Source organism: Xiphophorus couchianus, chromosome 11, assembly GCF_001444195.1.
Source record: "Xiphophorus couchianus chromosome 11, X_couchianus-1.0, whole genome shotgun sequence".
NCBI classification, from domain to species: domain Eukaryota; kingdom Metazoa; phylum Chordata; class Actinopteri; order Cyprinodontiformes; family Poeciliidae; genus Xiphophorus; species Xiphophorus couchianus.
Window position 1 is genome coordinate 28648664 of NC_040238.1, and position 27819 is coordinate 28676482.

General features: G+C 37.0%; 1 protein-coding gene across 1 annotated transcript in view; it reads right to left on the bottom strand.

Moving 5' to 3' along the window:
* Positions 1 to 774: 774 nt before the first annotated feature.
* Positions 775 to 27819, bottom strand: part of LOC114153707 (FRAS1 related extracellular matrix 2) — a 69067-nt gene continuing 42022 nt past the window's right edge. Inside the window, exons 6-24 of the mRNA XM_028032413.1 lie at positions 27496 to 27747; positions 16826 to 16975; positions 16483 to 16692; positions 15983 to 16180; positions 15312 to 15476; positions 15001 to 15183; positions 13750 to 13880; positions 13239 to 13397; positions 12217 to 12520; positions 10708 to 10839; positions 9195 to 9526; positions 7114 to 7306; positions 6902 to 7027; positions 6668 to 6795; positions 6143 to 6277; positions 5913 to 6039; positions 5530 to 5717; positions 5281 to 5427; positions 775 to 4713 (exon numbers count right to left, since the gene is read on the bottom strand). Of these exons, the coding sequence (XP_027888214.1) occupies positions 4180 to 4713; positions 5281 to 5427; positions 5530 to 5717; positions 5913 to 6039; positions 6143 to 6277; positions 6668 to 6795; positions 6902 to 7027; positions 7114 to 7306; positions 9195 to 9526; positions 10708 to 10839; positions 12217 to 12520; positions 13239 to 13397; positions 13750 to 13880; positions 15001 to 15183; positions 15312 to 15476; positions 15983 to 16180; positions 16483 to 16692; positions 16826 to 16975; positions 27496 to 27747 (3794 nt within the window). The 3' untranslated portion in view covers positions 775 to 4179. The remainder of the gene's footprint in view (positions 4714 to 5280; positions 5428 to 5529; positions 5718 to 5912; positions 6040 to 6142; positions 6278 to 6667; positions 6796 to 6901; positions 7028 to 7113; positions 7307 to 9194; positions 9527 to 10707; positions 10840 to 12216; positions 12521 to 13238; positions 13398 to 13749; positions 13881 to 15000; positions 15184 to 15311; positions 15477 to 15982; positions 16181 to 16482; positions 16693 to 16825; positions 16976 to 27495; positions 27748 to 27819) is intronic.

Here is a 27819-nt window from a genome sequence, read left to right on the forward strand (position 1 = left end):
ATGACATTCATCCTGTATTTCACTGAAAAAACAAGCATCTTTGGGGAATATATATATATATATTTTTTTAAAAGCAGCAATCATTTTGTTACATGAATGTGCACATTTTCAGACTCTATTTTTCATGCACTTTTTGACTGTGAACACGTTTAACAACCTGTCTTCTTAGGTAGGTCTACACACAAAGCCTTTTGCAGTAAATCTGACGGACTATATCTAAACCTTAGCTGTTCTATCAAGATTGTTTTATTTTTTTTACAAAAATGCGGTTTCCCATCCCCTAGCTATAAAGCCCTAGTTTGCAAAGAGGTTACAAAAGGATCAATGAAACCTAATTTTACAAATGTATTAATCAGGAAAAGTGTAGAAAAAAGTCTCTAAGGCTTTGTCTAAGACCAGTTCAAATAACATTAAGACCAAATGCTTTCACTGAACTTACTCCACAGAGAGACTACTAACTGTTTCTGAAATGAATTTCTACTTTTTTATGACCTAGGTTATAAATTATCATTGAACAGTCACATGTCATACTCTTAAGCTGTTCAGTAATTGTGCATTATTTATATTTTTATATTTTCCTACAATGATGCTGTAATAGTTTTGACAGAGCTGTGATGCTTGTTCTGCAATACTTTGGTAATTACTCTCAACATATGTTATTTAAAAAATGTTGAGAAAATAAATACTTTATTTAATGTGCCATAATTCATATTTGTATCTTACAGACATAACATGAAACTCTATACAAATACAGATTAAAAAATAACTCACGAGCAAGGAGCAGTAAATCATATTTATTATTAATTACATTTACATAAAAATCAATTCATAAAAAGACAATACCAAGATTGATTGTGCTGAAATACTGGTGTCCATGGAGATGACTGGCTGTGGAGTGAAAGTTACATTGCATAGCTTGTAGTGACATGTGAGTGAAGTGATGCAAGAAAGTGCATTTGAAGTTAGAGACTGTGGCATTTTCGTATTCATCAGGGTACAAAAGAAATCACAGTTAGATCTCAGCAGGCTCTTAAATCTTAACATTTCCCATTGATTGACACATTATCACCACATCACCTTACCCTGACAAATATCAGCCATATTTATACAGTAATGCCTCACAGCATCATGAGACAAACATTCAAGCACACTGATGTGAACATGTTCAAAGCAGAGTAAGACACTGATTTAACAATACACATAAACGGTAAATTTCAGAAGTGATCTTAATAAAATCATGAATGTATGTGAAATGGCAAAAACTGTACTGTATACAGATCCCATAGTGATCTGTAAACAGCTCGTTTGTGTGCATTGCTTGTCCCAAAACAACAAATCTACACAGCACTGCCAAGAAATAAAGCTGAGAAATACACAATGTGGGAGAAAGAGAAGTCAGATCTTCAGGTATGAGTATATCTTTTCACCAGACTAATCAATAGTTTAACAAAGAGGCTGAAAGTGGCTTTGTGGAGGTTCTCTTCAGTCAAAACTACAACACCGTGCCTATTCAAAGCAAAAGGGAAAACTCCTGAGATGAGCATTTTTTCACAAGCATACCTTAACCTGTGTTTAAAAAGAAAACAACTTTACATTAACATTTAATAAATATGACAATATTCTATCAGAAACATAGTGGTTCACCAATACTCAAAATGGTTCATACAAGTAAGCACACAACAGAGTAAAAAAAAACATAGTTGGAAAAATATAATACAATGTCATAAGGTATATAAAAAAATGAATACATACAATGATTAAATTAACTAATAATTGAGCAAAAGTCCTTTCAGATGTTGCTTATCTACTAAAATTAGATATGCATGGTTAAGATAAGTTATAATAAAGAAGTGACTGTCATTTTGTCTTAGATTTTCTGCTATAAATTGGGAAATCCTGACAAATCTTTCAGAAAACACTCTACAGGATACTTGCTAATCTTCTTAAAAAACGAGTACAATAATAGAAGATGTCTTTTATTTTCAAAAGTATGCTAAAATGACAAAATGGATACTGCAACCTTTCACCTTTCTAAGATATCCCCAGTATCCTTAATTATCTTTTGCAGCCAGCAGAAAATGTAACGGTGAAATGTTAAGTACTGGAGCCTCCACTGTTTGATGACAGCAGAGGTGTTTTCATTGTCGTACTTTCCTACTATTTAAAACTGTCTCTACGAGCTGCCAGAAAAAGTACAAGAGTAATCAAAGTTTTCTCCTGTCTAGAACACAGATTGCACAGTGACATGTGCTCAGCAAATATGCATGCCTCGTCACACTGCTGGTGTTTTACTTTTCAATCAGTAACACAAAAGACAATTTTGGCTGTTTGGAAATATTTTGGTCACAAAGACAAAGACCTTTATGTTTTAGAATTGAGAGGCTCTTACCCTTATTAAGGTAACAAACTACAGCTGGGAAGTTACAAGTAACATTTATGCTAATTTGGATTGCAGCTATCAGTTTCTCATGTTGAAAATCTTTGGTTGTGAGATTGAATCAATGACCTGTGGTCATACTGTGAAACAGGCTGATTGCCAGTCAACAACACTCTCACAACTAAAGATGATTTGACAAATATCAAGCAGAAAAATCATCTAGCATTGCTGCTGCTAAGATGGAAATTCTTGTCTTCTTTTGACTAGCCCTAAATGCTTTCCAACTTTTCTCTCTTACCTCAAACCTCTTCCCTCTCTTTTTAGTGTCCAGCTCAAAGAATAACAACTGTACCATCAATAACCACAGTTAATTTAATCTTGAACTGATGCCTCTGTTGGACTTTTTGACATTAATCTGTTGCAACAAGAGTTACTTTTAAGATTTTTTAAAAATATTTTACATATTTAAGCTTTGTATGATTTCTGGATTTGCACACTGCATGTTGTAGTTGCAAGCTAGCTACCTGAGCAGATATTCCAAGTAATTAAATAGCATCAGATACAATATAAATAATAATAATAATAATAAAAATAGGAAAATATAAACTACTTTAAATGGGACACATATTCAACTTTAAAAGATTAGGAGAATGATTTGAAGAAGTTACTGATTGCTTTAAAAACTGAGAATTTAATAATTACTTCAATAATTTAGAGCTAGTTTTCTGATGAGGGTGGAGAATGAAAAAAACAGGATGTCATGCACTCAGATTAATATTCATCATAAAAGGATGTAACAACACTGCTCATTATTTTTTAAACCTAAAATCTGATCTGTTCTCAGTGGTGCTGTTAATAATTTATAGAAGCCAATGTTTTTCTCTGGTGATAATTTGCTGCCAAAACAAAGCAAATATGCAGATTGCTCATTGGTTGCTGTTTCATTTTGATTCAGCTTTCATCTTGATTCATCGCCTGTTATTAACCTATGAAAAATACTCCACTAATTGCAGGAGTAAAAATGTTCACTCCATGGAAGCCACAATTTAAGATTAATATATTAACACTTTTAGTAGTCATGTTCAGACATGTCAGCTTCACATGGACATATGATTATCAAAGCAGGCAAAATAATTTTAGCTAAACTGCTGTCCAGTTGTCTGAAAAATACAACTTATTGCAAATGATTAGCTCCAGAAACAAACTTTTGTTGCTAATTTATTGCAAATACAATCAATCTTACTGCAATGCCACAAGGAATAATGCAAATAGAAAACATTATTATTATGACTGTATTATAGGAATAATTGTTGCTTTTTATTTTAAATAAAGTACTTGAATCATGGTATGACATTTATGCTTAAAACTTTTGTGTTGACATTGCAATACTGTGATTCCTTCATGTTTTTATTGAAGGTTTTCATACTGAATGCTACCTTCCTCCAGCACTGTATTTTTCACTTAGTCTGCATTATCCTGACGAACACTGGGGTCGACTGTCCTGAAGGATTAGTTTCTTCAGGCACTTTTAGACACAATTACGTCTTTACCTAAGACCAAAAATACTATGGTATCAACAGCAAAAGCTGAAATGACAAATAAAAACTTGGCATAATAGTGTTGTACTGAGTGCACTCAAGTGAATTCAGTTCAGTGGTAACATTAACAGGCACACTCTAAGATCATTTGCTCAACTGAATGTTTTTGGTGTTGTAAAAGTAACTCAGAAAAAGAAAAGGAATATATAAAAACTCCTCCCACGTATTCTGTGTGTCCGTCTGTCCAATTCATGCATTCATGGCTCAGACCTCAGAGCTGTTGTGGCAGTCTTGCATCCTCACCACCAGCATGGGTTCGGTGCTGACAGAACCTTTCACCACCTCCTGCACTCCCTCGCTCCATACCTCCTTCCCATCCTTTTGTCTGGATTTCAGTACCAGGGCAATGGTAACAATAATGAGGACTGTCAGCAGCAGCCCCACCAGTACCCCCACAATGCTCACTAGACTTTCCTCTTGATTGTCAGCATTCAGCTCACCAAGTTCTCGGCCACCAGGGAACAACTCATCTGATCCCCTTGACCTCCTCTTGGTGCGGTCTAAAGCAATATGCATAATGTTGGTCCCTCGGCCGTTATCTATTCCAATATCTTCTGCAATTGCTGGGATTTTGTCGTGAGCAGATCTTTTTCTGCGATGTCTTTTTGTGCCAAATGATGTCAGAGAGGAAACAAAAGAGTGGTATTCTAGGCTGCGTTTCCCAATGCCCCTGTTGGTGTTCTCTTTGGAGCGAACGGTGTAAATGGTGTGTATATACCATTCGCGCCCTGCAGCGACCTGAGGATGAGAATAGCTATGAACACTAAGAAAAACAGTCTCAGTAATTGTACATTCTCTACATTCTACTGCATAAAGCACATATGGATAAGCATTTTGTTTACTATTAAAATAGTCACATTCACAGTCTATATTTTCCAGGAAATAGACAAATACAGTTTTTTTCAGTGATACCAGCTAATACAAGATATTAAAGACAATCTAGACCGTTTTTAAAAAAGGGGGTCTCAAACTATAGTCCTTATGTGTTGTGGTCCTACAACTTTTAGATGTCGTTCTGGTCTAACACACCTGAATAAAATGGTTTATTTACCTCCTCAGCATACATCCATGTTCTACAGAACCTTGCTAATGACCTTAACATTTTATTCAGGTGTATTGAAGTAGACACAAAAACACAAAGTTGAAGAACATTGATCTTTGAGGAGTGTAAGACCCCTGATTAGTAAATCCACTCTTCTGTCTCAAGCATTTACAGCATGAAATCTCCTCTGGTCCTTATAAAAATGATTAATGGATTAAATGGCAGAAAGACTACAAAGCTTCCATCAATGAGATATAGCATACCTGGAACATGGCTGTTGAGTCCAGGCTAAACCCATCAGATCCTGACTTTCTGACAAGAGATACAGCTGATGGATCGTCTACTGCCAGCACCGCATTAAAACTGACATCTCCAAACACACGTGCCTGAGTCTCTGGCTGGGCCTTGTCCTGGTAAGTCAAACAATATTGATTTTTAGATAAAAGAAGGTAGAGAAAAAAAGATTTCTCAACGATTCACACTTTTAAGTTTTAAAACTTTTGTATACTCACAAGAATCTTGAATCTGTATAGCAAGGATGGAGAGTCAGCGAGACAGCCAAATTCAAACTTGGTTGGATTATATTTGGGCACGTAGCCATCAGCACCAGTGCAGAGAAACACCTTTTCTATGCTGCAGAAGAAAGAATCTCCCAAATTCTGCACTGGATCCACCATGACACGACCATATATTGTGTCACCTAAAAGAAGCAAATAAAGTGTCAGTTCTATATGCTAACATTGTGAATCTTGAATGTTGATATTTTGTTCTATTTTTATCCCTTTTTAAATGTTTGAGCCTATTGCGCTTTAGCAAAGCTAATTAAGTGGAGACTATATATTTATTAAATGTAATGCAGCTTTGCAAAATTAATACAGGAAATGAAACGTCTCACCTTCAGAAAAAGTGACGTCACTCTCCTGTTCAAAACCCACAGAGCCATCAGAAAGCCAAAGGCTCTTCTGGGACAGCAAGAACATCTGAGTATTCAGACTAAATTCCACTGCAACTGGGTCGCTCACCTACAGAGAGATTAAGCTATGTCAGTGAGTCAAGGCAAAAAGTGACAGAAAAACAAATACAAATTGTTCATGAGTGGATTTTCCTTCAAAGGACTACACTTACTTGCTGAAATCTAATGTCGAGATCAAAAGTGAGATAGTCTCTGGGATTGCAAACAGGTGGAACAGTGTATTCCATGTTCTGAGATGTTGTACATGGGATCAAATTCACTGTGTATGTTCCAGAATAATCTCTGATCTGTATACAAAAAATACAAAAGTAAAGGGCGTTCCAAAAATGTGTTTGTTAAAAAAAGGAAATATTACATAAGACCAGCTAAAAACAGGTTTTTATAGAGTATTTCTTCAAAAAGGCAGAAATACTGCCTTTTTGACTTGAATTTCAAAAATAAACATACTTTTCAGTTCTATAATTTTTTTGGGATGCATCTGTGCTTTATAGCAATATTTTATATCATGTTAACAGCACTCAGAACAATTATTGCTTCTCTGTTAAATACAAATACAATCTATTACAGATTGCAGATGTTTAACACTTTTGAAGAAGTGCAATAATACTTAAGGTTAGCACCCAATGAGTCTCATACTGTCCTAATCATGGGATGAAAAAAGCTGCACGCCCTCTTACAGCAAAATCAGAAAGGAAGGTCCATTGCTGGACTGGCTGGTTGTAGGTGGGCTCAGTCCTCACTAAGGTGAGGTTAAAGGTCAGGCCTGGGTGGTCCACACTCATCACCATGGATGACATGGATGTTGCTAGAGACATTTTAAGAAGTTTAAAAGTGATATCAGCATCAACAATATTTATTTTTGTTTTAGGAATCAGCAAGTTTCATTGTAAAATCATGTCAGTCAGTATTACCGGTTGTTTTGATTCTGCCTGAAGAATGAGACTCAACAAACAGACCCCTGAAATGAGCTTTCGTGCGGAAATTCACCACCAAACGTCCCTGCTCATTGATGCGCATGCTGGTAGGATACAACGATCCTATGAAAAAAATATATATGTATATAAATTCAAAAGAAAATTCATTTCTTTTAAGAAACACTACTCTTTCTGATATGGGAACTTACCCTGGAGCTCTGCCTGTGGGGGGCTGCCGATGCCCTCCTGCCACAGAATTGCTGTGTCATACACAAAAGTGAGGCGCAGCTCTGACTGGAGGTCAAAGTGCTGCCAGCCGCCGGTGCCCAGGGGTGAGTGGAACACATAAGACACGTAGAGAGGCACACGCAGGGTTACGTAAGATTGGACCAAGTTCAGCACCTGCAGGAAATTTCAAGTGGAAATTAGTTGTTTCTATTTACCTTAAAAATAACTGAATGCAGACATCTGATTTTTATGCTGTTGTTATATAGATAAGTCTTTCATAGAATGAAGTTCATATTTTATACATATAAAAAAGTACTTCCATCCATCCATCCATTTTCTGTACCCCCTTGTCAAGTACAGTACTTGGTATTTACTTAAAGCAGTTTAGTAAAACATTTCACAATCTTTCAGATTAAGAAATGATTGTAGGTTGAAAACCTATAATAAGTACAGGAAAGATGTAACAGATGAACACAGTGCTCTCCTCCTCAAGGTCCTTGAAGTCTCCTACTCCTACTCAGTGGGTTCAGGATACAGAAACGCCTCCTTGTGTTATACACAAACAACCAGTGATGTAGGCTGATACCGACATCTCTTTTACCTTTCAAAGCAACTGTTTCAACAATAAAAAACTTTCTACTGATCACAACTGAATACTGTATATATATTAAAACATAAACATGTTTAAATAATTCACTGCAACTTATTCAGTCACATTCATATGCTATAAACACCGTGCCCAAAATGCTACCACTAGATGTCCCTGTACACCAATATTTTTGGTATTATTCAATCTGCCTTTAAAGGTTTGAATTACAGGACTTCACTCAAATTAGATTAGAAGTTCATCTTTAAAATATACATAACTTACACATTATATTTAACCGGCATAGAGTGAACATGATTTGGATATTCATATTCTATATTCTACCAACCTGGAGGAGAAAATGCCCTGCTCTAGTAGATTTACAGCCATACTCTTTCTATTTTCACATGATGGACTGAACATTGCTCCAAGAGATGCCCAAAAATTGAGATATTGTTTTATAACATAGCCCTGCTTTGAATGCCTCTGTAACATCATCACTGACCTGTTTGATACATTCCCATGAATGTCACATTTTTCAGATTTCAGCTTATGTTATTGTTAAAGTTAAATCTTTATTGCAGTTAGTATCAACTAATCTGTGCTCTTTGATTTATGTATCCACCTGGAACCAGAAGGCAGTGAACACCTTGGAAATGTTGTTCTTTTTTCTTGTTCCAGGACAGCAATTACAACTGGAACACAGGTCTTGTGGATCACAAACCTTACATGTAACTACTGTGTGTTGCCAGCAAAAGTTATTTTTACTTCCTCTCCATCTCCTTCTGCATTGCATACACACTCACATTTATACCAAACTTCACACATGCAGTCTAATCAGCAAAAAAGAAGCTGAAAGATCAAAGGCTGGAGGAGAACAAAAGAGCAGCAGGACAAGAGCAGGGGTCATTTTCAAAGAAACTATATAAGAACCACTATAAAATTGCAGAGTAAACACTACAACACCTGCAGAGAGAATGTAAACAGAAATTTTGATTTTCTAAGGATCTGGTCACAATAAATACATTTGACAGAGCTATCTAAAAATCGTTTGAAAGATGGATTTGTGGAAATCTTCAAATATAATGGCTTCAATTGATGATGTTAACAGTTTTGTGTCAATCTAAGCAGTGTTCAGCATTAAGAGAATCAATAGCTGTCTAGACTCGAGATAAACTTTGAGTGTTTTGTGTGCTGGTGTGTACTTTCTCACTGAAAGATGTCCCAAACAGTTGTCCGGAATTAGCAAACAAACGTACAAACCTCCACTGAATGAAACATTTAAAGGAGGAAAAGAGATATGGCGCTGCTCTGTCTGTGTCACCTTCTCATTCAGACGTCAATGTGTAAATAGACTGAGCATACACAACAGGGCACAAACAGGCCACAATCCACACAAACGCAGCAGTCGCCCAAATGTACAAACAATCTCTAGATTGAATTTTAAAAGCTGTTTTGGACAAAGGTTACACACACCTGTCCATCTGTGCCTATTGTACCCCCACAGTCCGTAAGCAGCTCAGACATGTGGTAGTAGCTGCTGAACTCCCACAGACATGCTTCCAGGTTCAGGTTCCTGTAGAAGCGCAGCGTGCTGTTCCCCCGCAAAGAGCCGCTGAACTGGTAGGGCGCAGACTCCCCCATGCTCTCTGGGCTGCGTGTCGAAGCAGTGATGAAGCTGTGACCTGTTGTGACCTCATTGAAGTCAAGCAAATTTGAACAGCGGTGGTTTCCGACTCGGGTTCCATCTGGACTCAAAGTCAGGTCAAAGTTCATGAGGGGCCGAGTGGAGATTACTGGAAGCATACCTGCAAAATTGAATGGGAAAAGATTCCAGGCATGGTCAGATATCTTTGAGAGATACCGTGCTTTGCAAAACTTTATTTTAGTGGGATGTTATATGAAAGACCAACATAAAGTAGTGCATACTTGTAAGGTGAAAGTAAAATGATACATTGCTCTCAAACTGATTTCTAAATACAGTCTAAAAAGTGTGACCTACATTTGGATTTTGTCCCGCAGAGCAACACTTTGCAGGGTCACCTTTTGCTCTAGTTAAGTGCTTTATAATATACTAAAATATTTAACATTTCTTCTTACCCAGTCTGTTTGTTTAGGTGGACAGCAATATTTTGGTGTGTTCACACTTGTCCCAGACCTTTTCTATTTTCAGAGGATGTAATGAATAGTGCTCTGAAACATGTCCCAGCTTTTTAGATAATCAGAGTCAGATGAAGGAAAAGGCATATCAAGCCACTCCCAGAAATAATTGAATTCTAAGACACAACAAAGATCTACAATTTTTACATTTTTTTATTGAGAATGAGAATATTAATACATTTGATTTGATGGTTTCAGCACAGACAAACAAAAATGACTTCAAATTGTTTAAAAATTAAATTTAGGATTTAAAGGAATTTGTAGACTTGCTTTCTAAAACTGCAAAAATTAATCTTCATTGTTTGATGGTTTTGCTAACCATCAAACAATGCTCAGTTTATTCCCAAATTCATCTTACCAATTGTTTATAAAGGGTCTACAATATGTATTTTTTACATACATACATTGTGTCATTTTAAAGCACAATCAAGTAACTATGTTACCTTCAGTTGTTTACTAAAGACTAAAGGGGACTTCATAGAAAAACTTACCCTAGTCCAATATTTTACACAAATTTGTACTATTATTACTTAAGTCTATCATATGAGCAATAATGAATTATATTGACTATATTGTTAAGGGGCAAAATGCAAAAAGGTTTGATCGCAAAGAATTGGAAAAAATACAATAAGCTTAATAAGTGATGAATAGAGAATCAAAACCAAAATTAATATCAAGGAGTAGCCTTGATGCTGATCTTTTTTTGCCAGGATTCAATAAATATTCTGGCTGCCATGCTGCTGCTGATCCCCAGTGGTGAATATTACTCACACTACATTACACTTGACTTCATTGGTGGAAGCAGACCTGCCTCCAGCTCCAAACTTACCATCTATGTGAGGCATGGTGATGGTCACTTTGATGAGGTTAGGGTGTTTCTGGTCATCTGCTCCTGTGTAGCGCAGCTTTGCAGAGAACGGTTCAGCGCCCACAGTTCCCATTTTACGAGGCTGACACACACCTTTTTACGACATAAAAATAAAACCAGAGACAAAAGCACAAACTGCAAATCAAAGTAAGAATGGCTCATCAATGTGCATGAGTCTCTTTTGGAAGAGAAAAAACTGATTTGGAGATTTCTACACAAATGATTGTTACCAAGTCAGGTAGTGATTTCCATATTTGCAGGAATACACGACGACCACCCAGTGAGAGCAGGTCTGGACTTGTTGCTTCCAGGATGTGTAGGTGGAAAACAGCATAAATGATTGCGTAGCAACAGCAAAAACCAAGCATTCTTTTCTCTTTTTGAGAAATGACTGATAGCTCTGAACCATTCTCAGAAAATAGCTTGTAGAAGCACTAAATTATGGGATACTTGAACTGTTATAATGAAGGGAAAAGAGTGCACATGCTATTAAAATGTTCTATTTTTGCATAAAGCTGATCCATGTCGTAATGGATCATTTTAACTCACAATCTTAAAGTCAATTTTCAAACTAACACCAAAGTAGATTAAATTAAATCAATTTAAGAAGGAGACAGAACATTGTTTAAGACTGCTGCGTCTTAAACAATCAAGCTGGGGAAAAATGTCTTATTATAGACCATCTATAAAGTATTATTAATTGATGAGTTACTCACTGGGTTTCCCCCTCAGTGGTGAGTGTGGGGGTGTTTGTGTGTGCATGTGAGTACGAGTGCTTGACCTTTAAGAAACACTTAGCTTTATATCAACAGTGTGATGTCAGGAACAGACTATTTGAAAAGTGTTAAGCATGCACGTTATTAAAATTTTCTATTTTTGCATAAAGCTGATCCATGTCGTAATGGATCACTTTAACTCACAATCTTAAAGTCAATTTTCAAACTAACACCAAAGTAGATTAAATGAAACCAATTTAAGAAGGAGACAGAGATATTATTTTTGATTACCTACTGGAAATACATAAAATGTTGCAAGTCCTTGAGTAGTTAAATGTTGGGAAGGAGTAGCAATCCATTTAAACAGAGGTATTCAAAGTAAATGAGTAAACACAATTTTAAAAAGGTCTGAAAAAACCCCAAACTGAGATTTCTGAAATGCAAAGGTTTCCAAACTACCTTAATTACATTTTTGTTCATTAGATTCTCTTTTTCAAAATAAGTGTGTTGCACACACATAAAAAACAATGGCCCCAAAAACCTAGCTTCTCAAAGAAGAGAAGATTTTATATTATTCAATAGAAAGCTCCACTGTATTATTTAAAAATCCCATTTCCTGAAGATTCATAATTCCTAAAGAACAAAGCTCTTTCTTTGTGCAGTAAGGGAATCAAATCGCTATTAGATATCTCTTGTTTCCCTCTGGGTAAGTGGAAATGCACAGAATGGGGTTCCTTCATTGTTTGCCTCTCACCTTCCTCCTGGCTGATGGTGACAATGGGGCTGTTGAGCTCCAAACCTTCCTCCCCATTAGAATTAACAGCTCGAGCAGCGCACCGCACCCTCGAACCTGCCTGGAAGTAGACCGAGTCCAGCGAGATCATCTTGGAGGAGGTAAAGAACGTGTCAAAGTCCACCTCCCTCATGGGGCTGGTGACGCCATCGGGACCTGCTGGGGCACTGATAAGCCAGCGGTAGCGGGTCAAGGTGTTGTTGATGTGCTCGCTGACACAGATAGGACCCGTCTTGTCATAGTCTGGGTATTTCGTGTTGCAAGCCTGCAAGATGGGGCACAGGGGGTGTGGGTGAGTATAAAAGACAGCAGAGACGATCAAATTCAGATGTTTCAATATGTTATGTTCTTATAATGGAGTGTTTATAATTAGCTTTTGGATATTTAGTAGGGTAGAGATAATGGATGAAGAGGTGAGCTTTAAAGAGATTCTGCAGATTTGCTTATAAACCTGTTGACATTAAGCCCCTCTGGTGCAGCACTCAACACTTTTTTGATTTTTTTTTTTTTTTTGACAAGACTACTTCATTTTGCCTCCTTCGACAGTCTCACACACACACTGCAGCAAAACAAGCACATCCACTCTCCTGTACTCACTTGCTCACACACAAACCACACACAGCAGCCACCTGAGGATCAAATGACTTAACACATCACGAGAATCCACTTAAGAGTCCCACCGAGACAGTGTTTTGAGAGTGGAAGTGATCTTCCATGTGTGAAAGAGGGAGGACTGCAGCCCAGCTAAACCATGCAGTGTGCCTTTATAATGACAGGCAGGCCAAAACCTGGAGGACAATTTAATTATTAGCTTCCTGGGTGGTTGTGGGGGTGGACGGTAGTGGGGTAGAAGTGTTCTGATATGGTTTTGCTGTCTTCATTAAGGGAAAACGATCAAATTTGGTTGATCGTTTTGGTTGGCAGTGCTATATTTCTGTCAATTTCTTAAAAATAGTTCCAGTCAGATGTGCGGCTTGACTCACTGTGACACAGATGACTGGGTAGCCAGCTGGTGGGTGGAAGTTGTCCGCTGTCCTGGCGACATCATCGTAATGAAGCAGTGACATGACATGGGGTGAGGAGGGGAAGGTGACATCAGCCATGCTGTTGGACTCCTCAATGTAAACTATAGCTTTCGTCACCTGTTCAAGAAAGAGTTTGGGAGTGATGACAGCTGCCTGTCTTTAAATTCTTTATTCAGATTCTTCTTCAACTACACCCTTTTCTGTTTCTATCTCAGGCTCTTTTAGTGTGCTGGATGCTCTTTCCTTTTCTTAAATGATCTATTATTTATTGTGAAATATTTTCATTACAGCAAAGTGCTGCTGTTGTCTGTTCAGCACACTCCTAAAAAAACAGATCCCTCATCTCTCAGGGACTGACTGACCTGAATAAATATGGCTCTATACTTCTTTTCACATTTACAGTTTGTAAAGCTCCCCAAATTAAGAGCAATAGTAATATTGTGGTAAAAGGAATGAAAGCATGACTGACCTGAGTTTCAGCCACCATGTTTTCATCAGGCTTTAGATGGACTGTAAAAGCCTCCCTCATTTCTCTGACTCCATCAGGCAATACCTCCACCTCTACGACATGTTGTTTCTCCCCCTGTTTAAACTTGATGTCTGGGCACAGACACAAACAGCTTTAAATGCAGCTAATGAATTGCACAAAAACAGGACAAACACATCATTAGCAAAAGTGATTGTGTAATGTATTCATCTCTGTCATATTTATGTGGCAACAAAAACAGATGCCATCAAGGCCAGGGTTCTCTTTCATTATGCTTAATGTACAGATCCACTCAGGAAACAAAAAGGCAACACACATTAAACTAGATGTTTTAATACCTTACAGTATGTATGTTGGTATTTCTGGCAAAGTTGTATGAAAATCCAAAACTAATCATTTGATTAGCTAAAAATTTCTTTAAAAATCTCACAGTGAGAGGGATCTTTGAGCATGGACACCTAAGCATCCAAGACTCAGTGGGTTGCTGGTTTGAATCCCCACTCTGTTTCTGCACAGTTTCAAAGGTGTTTCATCTTTTTGAAGAAGACTTTTGAATAAAAAAAAGTGATGCTGTGACATAATATTGCAAAAAAAATGACACACTTTCCATATATGAAAGTAATGAGAAATGCAAGAATCAACTACAAAAAGGGTAAATTTTTAAAAAGGCTGGATGTCTTCATCCACACAAGTCAAATGTGAGACTTTCTGAAAGAGCTGAATGGAATCATCCAACTAGCAGAGTATGAACAGATGACTGAAATTCAATTAAAAATTACATGATCCTTCACCAGAGTTCTGCAGACATTTTGCTTCCCTTTATGAAAGAAATTAACATCCCTAGCCAATTTGGTTGGTACTTATTTTTTCTTGCTTCTTTTACAGGTACAGGAAATTATTTTAATCTTTTACTAATTCAAAATGAAAATTGACCAAAAGTATGTCTTAAAAGTAATGTTTTTGAAAAGCTGATTTTTAAAGTTTTTGAGTACTTTTAATTGTCTTCGTTATACTAATAAGTACTCGAAGGAAAAACAGTAAGTTGCAAACAAATGATGGTTTTAGCATTCTTACGAAGAACATCTGTTTTTACATATTTTGGTGAATTTCAATTGTGTTTTGCACATTTGGGAAAATATTGCTTTTCCTTAAGAATTTTTAATCATTTTTATGCAGATTTTTGCAGTCCTGCTGACCTTCTATAACAACTTCTAAAGTGTTTATAAAGTTCACCTTGAGACACTGGGTAATAATCCATTCCTGAGACAGCTGACCCATCTTTGGTATGAACCCGAACCACTGACACTTTTGATGTGTCGCCAACTCGTACCACAGGGATCTTCACAGTTGCCACAGTCCCAGTTTCCTTCGGTTCATTAATGTTGAACTTGGTTTCTGCAAACCGAATGATTGGTTCTGGAAAATAAAAAAGAAGACAAGTACAGCAAAAATTAAATCTTAAGACGGTCAAATTATAGAAAACTTCCTATTTGGCACCACAGCCTAACATATCTGACCAATAGTTTGTTCTTTGTCTCACTTACTGTCAGCTGTGTCCTTTATTTGAAGCAGAGCCTCATTAAGAGATCCAACTGATGCGCCAAACTGTGAGCTGCTCTTTGGTGTCCCTAAGACCAGCCTTAGCTCTTCAACCTCCTCGTACAATGCATCATCAACCAGTGACAGGATGCACGGCTTCTCCACCTCCCCTAATGTGAGGAGAAAAATTGTTGACACAAAACAATTAAAGCCTTAATTTAAAAGCAGACTAAACAAATTTGACTGTTCTCCAAAGCAGTGATTCCCAAAAAATGTAAAAACTGACTCAGAAGAATAGCAGAATTTTTAAAGAGGTCTTTGGAGGACTAAAATTGGAGTTATTCTTTTTAAGTCGCTAAATCCTGAACTCTTACTCCTGCACAAAAGTATAAAAAGCTGAATGTTTTTTGTAAAATTGTCCAAAAAATATTTTATTCAACAAAGTTTTCTTTATGGCTTCATGGACCATAAGCACAAGCACAAACATAGGGTATGCATGTGAGCATGATATAAGGAGTGCATACTGTCTACGCAAAGAGTGGGGTCTGTCTAAAAGAGATTGGAAACCACTGCTCTAAAGCAATAACATTCTTTTAAATGTAAATATTAACTCAACATAAAATTACGATTTAAAATATACAAAAAATAAAAAACATAAATGTTTGATCAAATATACCAGGTGAAAAAGTGATGATAGAAGCATCTGTGTTGGGACGCTCCTCGAAGTCAGAGGCAACTTGTGCGGTGCCCTGACGGGAGTAACAGCGAACAGAGGATTTGTGCCAGATGTCACCACTGCGGTACACTGTTGCTGTTATCTGACCATCACTCTCCTCTCCACTGTAAACCGGTTCACGAAAATGGACCTTCGGCACTGGCGATCAAATGAAATGAACAGTGATAAAATTTCTATTGCATCATAGATGACCTATGTCATCATTTTTAATGATAACAACAATGCAATGAATGAAAACAATAACATGTAACATAGTATTGGTGTGTTATTATTATTATTGTGTGTATTGACGAAGAATTATTCAATAACTATAGATAGGCAAAGAATCACGAGACAAGGACCGTGACCTTATGTAGTCTATGTTTATCATACAGTATGTTTATTTCATATTCAAAGCTATAAACAGAACCGAATATGTAAAGATTAAATTTATTACTTACAGTCAGACTGTGAGTCATTGATGAAGACTGTAGCTTTTCCAGGTTCTCCTAGAATACCATTCACAGGCATTTGCAGAACTAACTCAAAGCTCTCGGCCCCCTCCAGCTCTGGCTGTCCCATATCGTCCAAAATTGTGACCTTAAATGTCTGCATGCTGACACCTGGGGCAAAGTCCAAATTATGACTTATGCCCACATAGTCAATACCAGCTGCAAATAGAACAGAGAGGGGGAAAAAACAGGATTTTGTTGAGGAGACACACAGAATAAAGACTTATGAGGATTAGTGATACATTTAATTATTTTCAAAATATTTAAAACCAATATTTGATCGGAAACCTGCCTTCAGCAGAAGCATGCTCCACCTTCCGAGAACGGACTGTCACAGTCCCCGTTTTGGACAGATCGGTTCCTGTCCTCCACACTTTGACCTCCACATAGCCGTCACTTTCATCCACATGATATTGGACCTCTCCAAAGTAAAACACGGGAGCTGCAGAACGGTGACAGAAAAATCATGTTGGCTGGCAAATAAATGTGTTGTCAACATAAAACATCTATTTATGCTTAAATGTGTTTGAAAAGTTGCAAGGGTTGATCAAATGCATTGAAAAATCCTGACTTTAAGCTTCATTGTTCAAGGAAAAAACTTCCCATTGTAATGAGTTCAATATCCCTTATTAAGGTACCAGGTTGTTGGTGTCAGCTGGTCTCAGTATTTCACAAACTGCTGATCTATTTTATGCCCAAGGGTCTCTTGCGATAATATCAAGCAAGCAGCAGTTTAGCAAATGAAAATGCCTTGTTGATGTTAGAGGTGATAGGGGGACAGATAAACTGGTTTGAAAAGACAGAAAGGTAACAGTAGCTCAAATAATTTGTTTACATAAAAAAGTTATAAGTAATACTATCTTTGAAAGCACATACAATCAAACCTGTGATGAGCATAAAGTAGTTTTCTCAGATTAATCTTTAGATTTTATGTACCTGTTACTCCTGTTTGATCGAATTATTTACTCCTATTTTATGTTTTAATGATGTTTCTCATTCTAGACTCCTCCATTTTATGCCCTACCTGGTATCCCTCTTTCTGCATGTGCGTACATGTAGTTAAGTTATCTTTGCCTGTACATCGTGTTAGCTTTGACTGTAGTCTAAAAGGCTTTGTTTCTGCTAGCCTGTAGTGTATGACATGGTTTCAGTTTTCTGGATTTCTAACCTGTCTGCAGATTATACATTATCCATCCTGTGACACCTTTTGCCTCAAAGATTTCTGGATTATTCCACCTTGTTGGACAATATATCTGTGCACTGACCCGTTTCTCCATTAAAGGAAATGAACAGAGTTCCTGTGTAATTTGTACATTTGAGTCCTTTGTCTCTGACTTGTCAGCCTAATAGAACCATGAAGCAGATGGCAGCAGGGGTAGACCACACTGAGTGTCCCTCCTGTCAGCTAGGAACGGGAAACTGAGGCTAAAATTTGCACAAGCTCACCAAAATTTGGCAATAGTTTTAAAAAATACCACTTGGTTCTATGAGTCTTGATTTCAGCTGGATCCATGATAAAAGCATGGATCCATTTTACTTTGCAGCAAACATCCATGCTGGTGACAGCAGTGTAAGGAGGGAAGGACGAGGCAGCACTACCAGGATCATGTTAACAGATACACCTAATGCATTTAATACACTGGGGGCTGCTCTGTTGTAGCCTGAATTACTAATTCAGAAACTCCAAAAGACAGAAGAGGAGGATTCGACAACTGTCTGAATCAATAACTATACATCAATGACTGAATTATTCCTGTTTCTTTATTGATATTAGCGCCATGCAATTACTTTCTACTCTGTTGATGTAAATAATACTTTCAACAACTACCAGAGCCTCAAGGCTCTCTGCATTTTATACTGTTATAAACTATTTCAGTCTTTTAGGACTATTTAAGTAATTATGTTTTAGTTAACAGCTATGCACATAACTTGATTTAGTTCATTAAAAATGTTTTAAATATATTCAATACAATGTATTTGTATGTCATAACAAAAACATAAAACACTGTCAATCTTCCGCGAAGATAACATAATACCGTTTGCACAAAATATGAAATGTAACCATCAAATATACTGTAGATGTGCAGATGTACATTTACACTCTTCTTGTTGCAACACAGGATTAACAAACAATTACAGAGCTGCTGCTGTACTTCAGCATACAGTATAATGTAACCAAACCTAGTAACAATTATCATTGAAAAGCAAAAAGCATAAAAAGCATTAAAAAAAAAAATTAAACCTCAGCTTATAATACTGCTACTAGGGTAACACTGTTTACCTGTGTATTAACAACCTGGAGCATTTCCAGGTTCACTTACTGTGGGAACTATCTATTGGGCCGTAGACCAATAGAACAGAGACCAACCTAAAATAGCCATAAAAACAAATGTTCATCAATGTGTACCACGTGGAAGGTCCTGTCATCAGTTTACAGTTTACCTACTGCTTTAGCTTCAATCATTTTACAAAAGTGCTTTCTGGTGCTGATTTCCTGACTTTGACATCTTACCATTTACTTTAAACCCCACGTAACTATTCTATGCTTAAGTTTAAGATCAACATTTTAGTGTTTCTTTGTTGTTGCCACATGCTGGTTTAACACGGACCTGTCAGCAGGCACATGAATTATTTGTAAAGGCATAGCCCAGGGACAGGGGTTAAACACCCAACCGCACATTAGTCTGACGTCAAACTGCAGGGAGGCCTGACCTTGCAACCTTTCCTGTCCTCTCATTCAACTTCTCGGTTAATTGTCATTTGCCCTTTCACACAGAAACAGTGCCTCTGTTCATCACCTTTATTCGTTCACACAAAGCCAACTTTGGAGGGCAAAATGTTACGCTCTTATGTTTTCAGACAACATGATAGTATTTAACCTATTAACTCCTTGGTAGGAGTTTTCATCTCTTTACTACAAGAGCACACAACTCATCAATCAATCTGTCAGTACTCTAAAAAATAAAAGGTTTACAGAATTTCAGCAGCAATACACCCCAATTCCTTTTTCAAGCTTTTGCAAATAACAACGAAGCACACTGAGGGTGAAATAGTCCCACTGGGAGAAGGCTGAGTTTCTTCTCCTGACAAAAGAACTAAGTACTTTTTACAAATGAGGATGAAGTTAACACTGAAAACAAAGTCTCTCTGCATGCATGTCTTTATCTCTGGATGCTGAAGCAGTGAGATGACAAGACAGAGAAAGTGCCAAGCCCCTCCCCTCCCTTTTCCAAGAAAGCTCAAAGGCTTGTTTGAACAGGGATTGTTTCCTAAGGCAGTAGAGGCAGTCCAGTGTGTATTAGACAGATGCATCTTTCACAAGTTCTGCTGTCAAATGACACTCGTTCTCACTTGCTTCTTCTTATATTCTGGGATGTAATCTAAAAATAGCAACTGTCATATTACTTTTGTGAGAATATGAAACATCAACCCCCCCTCCCACCTCCACCCACGCATCTATCTATCTATCTATCTATCTATCTATCTATCTATCTATCTATCTATCTATCTATCTATCTATCTATCTATCTATCTATCTTATCTATCTATCTATCTATCTATCTATCTATCTATCTATCTATCTATCTATCACTATTGATTTTATTTAAGTGCTTTAACTGGGCCAGCAAACAATAACCAAAGCAGTGAATATAATAAAGGCTTTAAGAAAATTGCCAACAGTGCATTCTGACTCTAAGCGTCATGGAAGAAGTGACAGCTCAGGGTAACACCAAACATCAAGTGCAGCCTGTGCCCTCTCGTTCTCCTCTTTTACCTTTTCCTCCCACACACAGTCAACAGATGTAGCGCTGGTTTGAAGTTCATTTAGAATTTGTGAATTTTCATGCTGGCAAAGTAAAAGAAAACAGCACAGAATGAGTAGGTGGGGGAAAAAAATAATAACCATACATGGATAATGGCATTTGACCAATGAAAAAAGATGGGCCAGTTTCATGCATTTTCTTGATTTTCTACCAGATTTAATTGATGAACTGTGTGTTTTTGCTTAACATATGACATAAATTCTGGCTAACATTTCTTTGTGCATAGAGAGGATCCCTGTGCAAACTTGCATACATGGCCTTCATGTCTGCCGTCACACATATCCCAACTTTTACACCACTTGATAAGTGATGAATGAGAGCCACATCCTTTCTCCCTACTGGGGCCACGCCTCTGCTTTAGCACTTCAGTGTGTGACTGAAGGCTGGGGAAGGTGTGAAAACAAATTGCGATAATTACTACTTTGTGGGTGTCTGAAGGCATTTGTGTCACCGCTGCACCTTTAAATGCACTTTATAAAGCATTCTTAGCTGTACTTTTAAGCATCGTCCAGTTTTGGGAATACAGCTAAGAAATAAGACCCTACAAGTGTGTCTTTGTGTACCAGTTTGAAAAAAATATCCAATTTCAAATAATGAACACCTTCATCTTAATGGTTGAAGATTAAATAAGACACAGGAAATCACAAGCCTTGTACAATGTAAAAGGTTTTCAGAAATGTTACATATCTATACAAAATGTGCAGTGCCTTGCAAAAGTCTTCATATCTCTTGACATTTTTCACCTTTTTCACATCTTTTGCAGCTGCTAACAGGTCTTCTTCCAGCATTGCCTTCTATCTATCTCAATCTATCTTCCCATCCACACGGACCAGCTTCCTGCCTTTGGAGCAGAATAATATCTGCACAGCAGGATGCTACCGTCACTCCCTTTCATTCTAGGCCTTGTGTGTTCAGAATTATTTGGAAGGTTATCTTTCTGTAACACACAGGGTTTCACATATAGACCAAACAGCTATGGTGGCATCTGACAAGATCGCCTTCTTTTCCTGCATTACTTGGGGCAAACAAGAAATGCAGGAGCTATTCATAAAGCAATGCTTGGAAATAGGATCTTTTCTGGCTTTCTTTCAACAATTGCAAACTCTGAATGAGACTTTTAATGGTTTTGTTTAACAATGACATCCTCACTGCTCCTTCTACATAAGATTAAATTTGTGGAGTGCAGAGCTAATATTTGTCTTGTCGACACATTCTCCCATTTGAGACATGTATTAAATTTGCTCTGCCTTTTCTGTTAAGAAAAGTGGTCAAGCATCAAGTCAAAATGCTGCCAAAAGCTTTTTTTAATGGTACAAAGTATATGTTATTTTAATGCATCTTGATAAGCGAGATACCAAATATTAGTGGCCTACTATGTATTGACTTTAATCTGTATTTATGATTTTGACCAACTGTGGATCAGAGAAGCTCTACAATTAAATGCAAATGTAGATACCAACAGGTCCAAATTTAGGATGTCCTCGATGACTGCATGCAAACATTTCATTAGTACTGAATAAATAAAATAGGTTAAAACTTGACAGACCCACTATGACTGGGTGCAACCAAAACAAAACAAGCTCAACATTATTGTGCGTGTAACATGGTGATAACAACACTCACTTCCAGACTTAAGAGTGTAGCCATGCAGGACGCAGCAGACAGGAACTATAGAGTTTCATCTAAGTCAGTACTAAATCGAGCAGACATCCTAGAGCCTTTTTTTAGCTGATGTGGAGGAACGTGAGTGTGGGAGAGAAGTGAGGCAGGCAGTGTACAAGAAATAGATGGAAGGAGAACGAAATAGTTGACTTTGACCAGGGGAAGAAAAAAAATGAGTGTAAGAGAGCAGCGACAGTCACTTGAGAATTTTCTCCGTTTTTGCGGTTTTCACACCCTTTACTTTTGATGCAGCGATTAAAGTCTAAAAATAACTTATTGTGGGTAGACAGAGTCACATAAACAGGCATGCAGACATTAATAAACACATGCTGTTATACCATTTGTTTTAACATTTTTCTTGGAAAAAATCAAGGATATTAGTGAGAAACATGCTGCCGTTGGTCTGCCTGGGTAGAGGTTTTAGAGAGCTGTCAGGTGCCGTATTATCCTTCGGGAGACAGAAATTGACATATCATCTCTCTCAGGAGTTGGGCTTTTGCAAACACATTTGCATTTCTTTGAACTACGCACCAAAGCTGCCTTAATACTGACAGTTTACTAACGTTCAGAATTGTGTCAGATTTTTGGTTAACTTGCCCCAGATGCTTGAACAGAAAAACAGTTGAATTCCTTTAAAGGAATTCTTAGTTATAATACTTTTGTTTTTTTATCAGTTTGCCTGAATGAACTCTCCCTGACATAATATTGTTACACAAACAGCTTGATAAGCCCATTAAATAGGAAGCCTGGGATTATTCTTAAGGGAAAACTGACAAAAGTTTTAAGACTTCATTTTTCTGAAAAGAACTTAGACTCCAAACTAGAAACTACCCGAGAAGGTATCGGGAGGAGGGGAGTAAAAGTATTAGTAAACCATACGGCTGATATATTAGCAGTCTATTTTCTAAACAGACTAAAATACATGTAAATAAATAAAACAGTTGCAAAGCAAATTTAGCACTACTTTACATGTAATATAGTACACAACATCACTAAGATATGGCATGCTGAACATTAAAAACGTTTACAGAGGAAACATTTAGTTGGTCTGAAATAAATTTAAACCACATCCTCTAGCAAAAGACGAGTGAGGAACCATCCTCCATAAGAAGTCTATAACTGAATTGTCATAATTAGGGCCTGAGGTAGGACCTGATTGGACTGGGCAGGCAAGAAGTAACTGCCTTATATGAAAAATCTAAAATGTTTTTAATTGAATAAAAGTTCTGCAGAGCATGGTAATTCATAAACAAAAATCGGCCAAAGACAAAACAGTGTTACATAAACTGTAGGTGTAACCCCAATGGATAAACCTGATGATATCCTAATTAGTCATTAATAGGTGCCTTTCTCCAGTGGTCTTTGGGCAGATACACTCAGTGTCCTGTCACTTAGTCTATCACAGGGCAACACAGAGACACACAAGAGAAACAACCATTCAAACTCACTAGAAAGGAAAATGTACAATAACCATTTAACTGAACAGTTGGAAGAAGCTGAAGTACCTATGGAGAATCTGTGCATGCACAGGAAGGACATGCAAAGTCCCTGATGTAAGACCCAAGGCTAGGAATTGACCCCACAACCTTCTTGTTGAAAGGAAACATTGGTAAAATTAAATAAAATAAACAAAATGATATCTGATAAATACAAAACAATGTGTTCATATAAATGAAGTAATTGTTGAAAAGGTTGTTGGTAATGTTGGTGAACCCTAGGACTCTATAATGGGTCCTCTTCTGTATGTTAATCACTTTCCTGAGGTTTGCTGCTCATATTTCTCACTAGATGTGTGTAGATGCATATTTGTGTATTTCAGTGATTCCCCTACCATTATCCAACACCCTGCTCTGCCCCACCAACAAGAATGGCCACTCCCCCAAGAAGATCATGGCATGTAGTAATTATCTGTGATTAGTTAATTTCAATAATTTTATTATTCTGTCTAGATAACATTAAATGTATTTCTGTCTCTACGTGTTCACACCTCAATCACCTATCTCTCTTCAGAAAGGAAATAACTGTATACAAGTTTTCTTGGGAGACCAATAAGAAAGAAATATACAGTAGATAACAATTGAAAGTGGGAGGGAGAAAGAGACAGATAAAAATGAGATACAGAGCGAGACAGAAAGATGCAAAGAGAGATAAGAAGAGAGATTTATAAACACAGTATGTACCAGATGAAAAAAATAAAACATTTTAAGTACTTCTTCAATTACATAAACATATTTTATTAGTGTTAATGATTGTTACATTGATTAAAGGAATCTAATTTTTCTAGAGTGGTACCTGTTATTAACAGAAAGCCATGAAAAAAAATCCCTTGTTTAAAGTTTTTGTCTTTGCACAAAAAGCAAAGAGAAACACTGTGCATTGCTTGTTAGCAAAGAACAAATCTCTTAGGTTAGAACTGTATTTACATGACAAAAACATTCAGAGGTGTTATTGGTTAAGCTCTTTTATGATTATATAACTCATGTATGTATCTCAAACTGTGATAAAACTGTTTATTTTTGAAGGTGTGTAAATTGAGATCAAAATGTTGTACTGCCATGGTACATTTCAATTTGATGAAGTGTAGACAAAAGGAAAAATTGATGAGGCTGTTGAGGCTTCGCAGGTACATGAATTACCTGATCCTGATGAACTGGTGACCAGTTGGACACTAAAAATAGTAGTAGCAATGATATTAATAACACATTTTAATTGAAGGCTTTTCAAGTCAATCAAGGCCACCGAACAAGAAATACTACACAGTATCAAACTTAACCTGAACCGGATCAAATTAGGCTTCCGGATAGATCAGCAAAAGGTATTGGATGCTCTTAACCCTAAACTTAATGACAGCTATCTCAGCATTGGTACGCTCATTCATCTGATAAGAAAGACTTAGTGCCAACAAGAAGAAATTACATTTTCTTTATGTTTAGTTTATGAGCGTTTTGAATGAACCATAATTTAATTTCACAGAGACAGTCTAAAAGGAAGGATGGTGGAAAGATGGGGATAGGCTTGGTAGAGAGGTAGAGCAGGTGTCATCTGCAGACTTGTGAAAATTACTACAACATTTTCTGAAAATGAAATCAAGCGGGAAAAGATAAATGATAAACAGTAATGGACCAAGAACAAAACCCTGGGGTATACCTGAAGTAACTGGTGAAAATGGTGATTTGTTCAGATGGACTTGAAGTTGACAGTCAGAGAGATAAGTTTTAAATCAATTCAAAGCAGTGCCAGATGACATAACAATTTCATTTATGGGAAGGAAACAGGATTAAATATTCAGATATTTTACCAGTGCATTGAAATTTGTATAGTCTGTCAAATAGTTTAATTAAGCGAAATTGAAGCACGTCCACATGAACTGCAACACTTGGAATTTCTTTTTCATAGAATTAAGAAACATTACAACTTAGAGGCAGAAGAGATTGACTATGACAGTGGTCCCTATTTAAAACAGTGTACATATTGGTAAAAAACAATAGCTTCTTTGTTTCAAGTGCTGGTGTCTTTTGTTTGTTCCATTTCAGCTAAATCCAAGACTTAAGGGATTTTTGGGGTTCTGTTCTTTGCATTTTCGACAGCATCCCAAGTATTTTGGGAAAAAGGAAGTAAATAAAGGCTTTAGATGGAGCTCTTCTCCTCCCTCTGCCAAAAAGGTCCCTTACATATGAACATGTTCTCTTTCTTGCACATTTCCTTTACATTATGTGACAGCCAAATGAATGCACTTGTTTTCTCGCTACATGAAAAGACAAGTAATGAGGACAGTTTCTACTGGAGACAGCGAAAATAGAAACCAGTCTTGTGTTTATACACCAAGAGCACAAAAGCCAATAAAAATAAGGAATTTATATGTTGAGTGCCATATGTGGACCAGTCACACTATACAGCGTCTTCTGTGTTTATTAAAGAGCTGTCTTAAGATAAGAACTGACTTGAAGCTTGAAGTAAAGTGAAGTGAAACTGGAAACAAAACCAGGGGTGATGTAAACACACACTGGCTGCAATCAAACACAGCATTTTAACAGAATGCCTTATATATATATATATATATATATATATATATATATACAATTCCTTCCTTTATTTTAAAATTATAACTACATATGTTTCCTTCCCAATTATTAGAGTTGAAAGAAAACATGGATAATGGATAGGTAATAGACAGACAGGTGGACACATGGACAGATGGCTGGATGCTTAGACAAACTGATAGGGAATAAAGTCCGGAGATAAAATGTTTTCCCTATATTTATCTACCGCATTGATTGAAAAATGATTAAATTCCATGCTTCCTTGCCTGGTGTGTTCTTTTTTGTGTTCTTTCTGCACAATTCCACTCGATTCAAATCTCGCTTCACAGATTAATGGGCTTCCTCCTATTGAATTGAATTTCTCCAGGAAAATTTCAACTGGGTCAATCAGCGAACAGAAGGAGAAGTTATGAGATATGAAGTGGATTTTCTGAGCTGTTTTAGAATTGTAGTCTATCTGTAATTTTAGCAATGGGAGCAGAAGAAGTCAACAAAGCCATCCGGTCCGTGTTGGTTATGCTTTCACAACCAAGCATAACCAACACGCTCTTCTCTCTTCGCAGTGGAGGCAATTTCGAGGAGGGAGACGCTAAGCAGGCAGTTTTTGGTAAGCTTCATATTATCAAACTGGTGTATTACAAATATCACAGACAAACGTTAGCGATTGGGTAAAATTTAAAACTTCAACCGAGTCCAGCAAGCAATTGTTTCTCAAAAGCTAAGGTTCAAGACCCTCAAATCTGGGACAAAGCCTAGAACAAGAGGCTGGTTTTTAACAAACTAATGCTTTTCTGGACTACATATGAGTCCTGGTAAACCTATAAGTATGCCTGTAAAAATCATTTAACAAAGATGTTTTAAATTGTAGAATAATATAAGAAACTTAGAAGATTATAAAAAGAAAGAATTTTCAAGCTATTGCTACTAAAAGAGACAAAAAACAATTTATGATTTACTTAATATTTTTGTCATTAATTTTGAAATTTGTCTTAGTTTTCTGTTATATATCAGTGTCACTGCTGCATACGAGTTGTTGATGGTCTGAGTCTTTCTTTTTTTTTTCTTCTGAGAAATACACATTATAATTAAGAAAGATTATAATTTCAAGGTTACATTTATAGAACAAAAACAGAAAAACATTTTACTGTGGGTGACAATTAGTAACACCTCAGGCTGTGATATTCTTCTATCCGTAAATGCTGAGCAGACCTGAGACTGCTCCAAAAACAGAAAGCAGACTATAGTTAATTAAAAAGTCCCCACCTCTATAACTTTTAAATATTTTGTCACTATGTGGGATTTTATTTGACAGACCAACACAAAGTAAGTAGCACACAGTTGTTAAGTGGAACTTACAGTATGTACAGTAACTAATGGAGCAGTTGTAATCTAGATATCATCAAACACATAAAACAACAAATCAAACTGTGGCTTACCATCATCTATGTCTTTGAGGATGCTGACTTTAGTGGTAGAATAGTGCATTCCTAGCCGACCTCCAACAGGCAGGGTCAGAATCACATTGAAGCTCTCCACTTCCTCGTACAGAGAGTCATCAATGATCACCACGCGACACATCTTCTCCCGCTCTCCTTTGTCGAATCGAAGGATGCTGCTGTGTTCCTCCGGACGTGAAATGTAGTCTGAGTAGGACAGAACGGTGGTGGGGATCGTTCCTGTGGCAGAACCTTTGGAAGAACCAGGAAAAAAAGAGTGCGAGGAGATGTTTAGAGAGTTTGTGGAGAAAACGGAAGATGAGT